Raw genomic sequence first — 6,834 nt, 5'->3', positions numbered from 1 at the left:
GAAGAGGTCGATTAAGAACTTCGTCTGTAGAGGTGTTTACGGTTACAATGCATAAGATAATTAATCAATCTCATACTAAGGCATACATGCATGCAGTATATATAGTATGTAACCCTAATCTATAATCACAGTTGGACAGGCCCAAAACTGGATATACAAAAGAACAGCCCATGACGCAATACATCAAACCTAACAATCTCCCCCTTTGCGTCAATGGAGCCGAGAGCTTACTTTAACTGATTTGCAGCAGACTATTTGATAGTCTTGAACACATTCGGTATGATGGACAAAAGAGTTTGTCGAAAAGTAATGTACCACTGAAGCATGTTTGTGAAATTCTTCTTATCAGACTCAGAATTCGCCTTGCACCGATGAATAATATTGATGATATATCCAGGCAATCAATTGAGAACAAGTATTTGCCCACCAGAGCAAACAAGAACCTTTCACCTTTAGCTCTTGTAAACATCACAATAAGATGACCAACATCAATCTGTTCGAGAGCCATCTTGTTGACATCTCCTTGCTTCACAGTTGGCTTCACCGTTGGTTTCTTCCTCATAACATTCGCTACCTATTGATCCATATTCGCCACCTCATGAATATAAGAGGCCAACATCCTTTTCAGATGTCTTAAGATTGGTTCATACTCTGTTGCATTAGTAAGCAAGATATTGAAGAGCAGAATCTAATCATGATGATTCAGGTTAGGAAGTTCTGCCAGGGAGATAAACTTCGTTAGGTACTGAGGCTGATTGAACTCAAGATAAAAATGTATAAGTTCACGGTCGACCTGAGGATGGGGTGAAGGCACATCAACCGTCGGTTTTAAACAGTGGAAAACAAAAGCCTTTCGAGTAATAGGCATGTCGAACTGCGAGTCCCTTGTATTGTCAATGAAAGACAATAAGTGTCTCTCTTGTCCAGGAAGGGAACAACACCTTCTTGCAACTTAATGCATCATCCTCTTCTTTCTTCTTCTTTTCTTTTTCTACACCCTCCTTATCTGCTTGAAGAGTTTCATCTATCTCCTCCTTTTCTTTCTTTCGGTTCAAGATCATAGAAATAGTTTCTTGATCTTCGTCATCCTCATCATCTTCTCCAATAACACGCTTCTTTCATTCTTTGACACCAGAACCTGAAGCTAAATTATCCTTCAATTCGGTTTTTACCTTCCGTTTGAGAGGAATAGGGTGTGGCTTCTCTTCTCCCCCCTTGTTGGGGAGGAACAATTCTCTCCGAAACACCTTTCATTTCGCGTAAGAGTTCAAGAGAGGGAAGTAGTTTGGAGGTCAAATGATTGCGAATAGAGAGCGTGAGAATAGGATCATGAGCCTTAAACAGATTATGTAACTGAGACAGAACATCCCTAGCAAAACTGCGAAAACCGGCCCGTTCGGTTTTCAACAGGGCAATTTCGTGTTCAGCCTTGGTAACTGTTGTCTGCTCTGCTACATTGATTGCCGTCTGTTGAGCTAGATCATCTTTGAGTTGTCGTTCCATAAGAAGATCAGCAGTGAGCTTTTAAAACCGAGAGTCAATGAAAGACAAGAAAGTCTTGTTGTCAGCAGAGAGGTCGGAGCTGACTATTTCAAACTTGGTCTGCTCCACTTGAAGAGATTCAAAAAGCGAATCAATGGACTCTGTGAGCTTGGCAGCATTGGAATTAGCATGACCCTTGAGAGAGTCAAGAAAAACCTTGGAGTCCTGAATGAGATCTTTAACATCAGCAGAGGCTCGTCTGCATAGAGAAGTTGAATCATCGATTGTAGCAATACACTTGTCGATGGAATCTGTATATTGGTTCAGGGTTGTATCCATGAAAGCTTTAAGAACAACATCATTATACTTTTTTGTTGAAGCGATCAGGTTATCAAGCTTTTCATGAACACTGTCAAAGTGCTGCTTTGTTGCTATAGCAGATTCATCTTCCTCATTAGGAATTTGGTAGGGACTGTAATATGTAGAATCAAATTCAAAATCAACTCCTCCAAAAACTAGACTAGATTCATTAGAAGGAGTTGGTGAAAGAGGCTCCGTGGTGACTTTAGGAGGTTCTTCAGTCTTCGCCCCCACATCAGATGTGCTGATGTTGACAGAAGAATCTATGGTTGAAGTGATGATAGGTGTAGAGGTGAGGGTTGCGTTGGAAAATAGAGGTGGTTGTAATGGAGAGGTAGTGATTGGTGTAGAAATGACAGGCGGTAGTGGAGCAATAGTGACCTGAACAGTGGTCTTGGGTGGAGATGGAGGGGGTGTTGGAATAGAATCATTAACAATAACCTTAGGAGTTGGAGACCAAGGATGTGTATTACCCCTAGGTGAACCTTTGTGTTGCCCTTCATCATCGTCACCTTCAGACTGGTCGTCCTTCGGGTCTGAATGTGAAGGTGAAGAGGTGAGGTGTCTGCGAGCCATTTTCTTGAGCTTCTTAGGAGCAGAGGAATCACCCTCGCTTAGCTGGTTTTTCAACCTTATCTAAGGCTGCTTGCATCTCTGGAGTTAATTATCATGGACTCGTCGGAGGAAGCAGTTTGTATTCATAGATGAGTTTGCTTTCTTGAGAGACAGACCGGTACATAGATTCCGGAATAGACCCTTTGTTAAAAAACTTGGTTGGATCAGCCATGATGATCTTTTTGGTATGAAAGGATGAAATTGAGGAAAGCAGAGAGTCCTTCATGAATGGAACATTGAGGGATGTGATTGCCCTTTGAGCGACGATAGTCCAAAAGCAACCACAAGAAATCTCAGAATGCTTGGTCGAGGAGGACAAACGTTGCACAAGTTGGGACCAGATTAAAGTCCCATAGTCCAAATTGATTCCGTTGTAGATACCGTGTAGGAGCATCATGAAGCATTTGTTGGATCCATCAGAGCCACCAGCACGTTCAGCTAACCCCTTGTGAAGAAGGGTGAGCAACCCATTCCACTGTGGAGGTAAGCACAACTTCTTGAACTTGGTGAAGGTGGTAAGGACCTCAGTGTATCCCAACTCATAGAACATCTTGAACAATTGAGTTGTAGTGATGAAGTCTGGGGAGATGAATGAGGCGTCTACTGCAAGCCCTAGAAGAGAGCAAAATCGTACATTGGAAATCGAAACTTTATGAGTATGAATCTGAAAGTAGATGCGATCTTTGATTTTGTCGTAGTGGGCTGTGGAGTATACTTGAGACAGGAGTGACATGGGAACAGATTCCACTTGAGTTAAGGCGATTACGAGAGGGGAATACTTGAGGGACTCCAAAACTTGAAGCATGTAATGATCATACGGGAATGGTGTCATCTGAATGATCATGTTCTGATTAGGCTTGATCGAAAGCAGGGATGACGATGCAGTTTGATCCTGAATTGATGAAGAATCCGCCATTGTTGAGCTTTGTGAAGAAGATGAATAGTTAAACGTTGCCTGTAATTCTTGAGAAAGTTTTGAGGAAGATAATAAGATGGAATAGTGTCATCAATTCTTTATATACGGCTCCCAGGAGAGAGAAAAAATCTTGTTATAATGATGATACAATCTCTGAAAAGGCGCCTATAAAGTAGGGATGTGATAGTTGGCTTCCCCAGATAGACGTCAGCAAGCGTGATATTAGGAGCCGTTTCAAATTCACGCGCCCTTATCCAAAAATACGTTTGAACTTCTAATCTGATCAACACATCATGAAATTTCATAATCAACACATTCAGGATTGATGGAGAATCATAAAGATTCTCGTGCATTAGTGTGTCAAAGAAAAAGAAATATAACGATAAGTGTATGGGAGGTGAGCGATGTCAAGTATGACATAAAATTGAGGATCCCGGGCACGAATCTCTTCCTTCAAAGTCAAGAGAGACTTGAAGTGCTTGTATGGTATCCCGTGAGAATACGATCAATTGTTTGTTAAGAAACATGGAAAGGCTTCTTTTTAAACATAGGCTTTTAGAGGGTGGCTAAACCTCAACCGAACTTCGATGCTTAACATAAGACCGAATGTTGGAAGAGGTCCTTGTGAGACCAATGTGGTTTGTTGAAAAAGGAGATTGGATACGTGGGAAGTGGTAGAATGGATAATAGAAATCTCAAAAACAAAAACTAAACTGGATCTTTTTGGGAAGAAATGTCTTGGTTTTAGACAATTTCATAAAGAGCACACAAGAAAATAAAATGAGACTTCTTTAGGTAACAAGTCAAAGCTTGAATATTAAAATTCACCGTTAATTCTTTAAAGATGTTGAATTTTGGGTTTCACTTAGTGCATGGTGTACACATCCAAGATCAAAAACACAGAGTTTGTGTAACCATGTAAGTCCCCAAAAATGCCTATGTATCAATCAGATCCGTTTGATGGTGCGGAATCCCAATCAAACGGATGATATTAGATCAAATAGAAGAGAAGTTGAAGAAGATTAATATGAATCTTTTATGATATGATTAGAATGAAGATCAGGATACAAGATTCACACACACTAACACACACTCTCTAGTTTCTCTCTCTAGAACACCTTCGAGTACACACACTTAAGCTCCTTGGTGTTCATCACTCTTTTCCTCACACCCCTCACCCCTATATATATATATATATATATATATATATATATATATATATATATATACACATGAGAATATGGGTCGTAAACAGGGTTTACGGCCGTAAACACCCATTGGGCCGTAAACATCTATATAATATTACATAACAAATTAATTTCCTAGAAAAGCAAAGTATAAACCAAAATATGGACCCAACAATCTCCCCCTTGGTTTATAGCTTTCTTTTCTTTTCTTAAATGACCCAACAAGCTCCCCCTAAAAAGTAGCTGGCTTTCTTGATAATCTTCGTTGGGAGCTTTGGCTTCAGCTATTATCTTCAAATTCTTCACGACTTCAAGATGAACTTGATGAATCTTCAATAATTGACTTCATCTTGAGCAGTTGGGCATTTCTTCAGAATTTGGCATTGAACGCACGTCGGGTGAGGAGGCTTTACGTACTGATTCTTGAAAGATAGCGCTTTTAGCTTGAGAATCTTCAGAGAGAAACATCAGAGAGAACAAATCTTCTAGATCAGTTCAGCAGGTACAACAATAGCAGCAGACTGATTGAGGAGGCTTCAATGCAATCCGTTACATATTCTTCAATTTCATCTTCACCTTGCTTCTAGGGTTGAAAGATTGAATGCCGAAAGAATAATCTTCATTTCTTGCTCCTTTGAATGCGAATTCTTCGATGCTCACAGATGAAGCTTTGGCTTAGAAATCTTCAACACAAACTCCATGAGTCTTATCTATACCTGAAATCAGTTTTCAAGACAAAACAAAACTAAAATAAAACTTAGCACACAAATTAAAACAGAAACAAAAATATTTTTGGATTTTTGATTTTTCTGAACAAGAAATAAAACAGAAATAACACTATTTTTGGATTTTTAAATTTTTCTGATTTTTTTTAATTCTCCCATAATATTTAAATTAGAAGAAACTATGACAAATTTAACAAAAATAAAAATGATATCTAACTTTAAAAGAGATTTGGGATCAAAGTTTTTTAGACAACCTTTATCCACTTGTCGGTACCTTCTATCTTCACGTCTTTGTCTCGTTGATCGTCGGTATTGTTGTCCACTTAAACACGAAAAATTGTGACTTATTTAGGACATACTATTTGTTACAAGACAAGGTGAACTTAAGTTCCTAAAAATTATATCCGATCCTAATTTCTTAGATACTATATCTTAAGGACCATTCATCTGACGACGACCAGGGATATTGTTGTCCACCTAAATTGAGCAGCGAGATCTATAGACAATCTGTATGTGTTCAATTTTAAGTGTACTAGAACGTGTTTCCCGCTTCCTGATATGCCCCAGCCATCAAGAACTTCCAGAGCACTCCTTACATCAGGTGAGCAGACAACCATTCAGAGAGATGATAGATTCAGAATTCTATTACTTATTACTTATTACTTTAGAGGGGTTGAGAAGTAGAAGGTTACATATGCTGTGTACCAGGTCGGATTAGAAGTCGCGCAGAGGAGACAGCATATGGCTAACAGATAAGAAGTCTTTCACATATATAATCTGCAGAGAAATAGAGTTGCATATGTTGTGTACCTGGTCGGATTGGAAGTCGCGAAAAGGAGACAACATATGACTAACAGACGGAACGAAAGAAAATGATATTCTACAGACCTAATTTATCGGAATTTACCAGTCGCTCCATCCAACCGGAATTAAGGACAGAATCCGCACATCGAGGAAAAGTTAAACCACGGTTCCAAGTACGGGTTCATTAATGTGACAAGTAGATTCCCATATATATCTCCCTGCTCAACCTATCCGAGCGACGTATTGTCAGGCTGAATGGATCTAACTAGGTCAAGATTTGTCAAGTCTATAAATTTCCTAAGTTCAACTCTCCCTAGTCAAGTCCATTTAAAATTTTTCGTGCCTACCGACGCATCAAACCAAAGCATAGACCCTTCAACTTCGGGTACGTTACGCAGACTCAGGTTGCCTGTTATCACTTTATCATATCACTTCCCAGAACATCTTTCTCAAGCACATTTCATAACCAACATATATATTTTTTTGATTTTTTGATTTTCTAATGTTTTTGGATTTTTTAAACTTTTCTAATTTTTGTTTTGTTTTTATTTCTCCCCCTAAATTTGTACATAGGAGAGAAACGAAAGTAAATGCACAAATTTAAACTATCTTAAAACAAGAATTTTTCTTTAAAGCGAATCAACTTAAGAAAAACTCAGTAGTATAGAGAAGAAAACTCAAACCATAAGTCACTGATTGAATTTGCATCCAGAAGGTCTGAGAACAGCACGCGTAAACTCAAAAT

General features: G+C 38.9%; 1 protein-coding gene across 1 annotated transcript; it reads right to left on the bottom strand.

Annotated features, from left to right (window-relative positions):
* Positions 1-1,524: 1,524 nt before the first annotated feature.
* Positions 1,525-2,418, bottom strand: LOC111920610 (pectinesterase inhibitor 10-like). Its single transcript, XM_023916186.1, has one exon. The coding sequence runs from the start codon at positions 2,416-2,418 to the stop codon at positions 1,525-1,527; it is 894 nt and encodes a 297-aa protein (XP_023771954.1).
* Positions 2,419-6,834: the final 4,416 nt, after the last annotated feature.

The sequence above is a fragment of the Lactuca sativa genome, chromosome 5 (assembly GCF_002870075.4).
Source record: "Lactuca sativa cultivar Salinas chromosome 5, Lsat_Salinas_v11, whole genome shotgun sequence".
Classification (NCBI taxonomy): domain Eukaryota; kingdom Viridiplantae; phylum Streptophyta; class Magnoliopsida; order Asterales; family Asteraceae; genus Lactuca; species Lactuca sativa.
The sequence above is the reverse complement of the archived record's forward strand: the minus strand, read 5'-3'. Positions and strand labels throughout refer to the sequence as shown.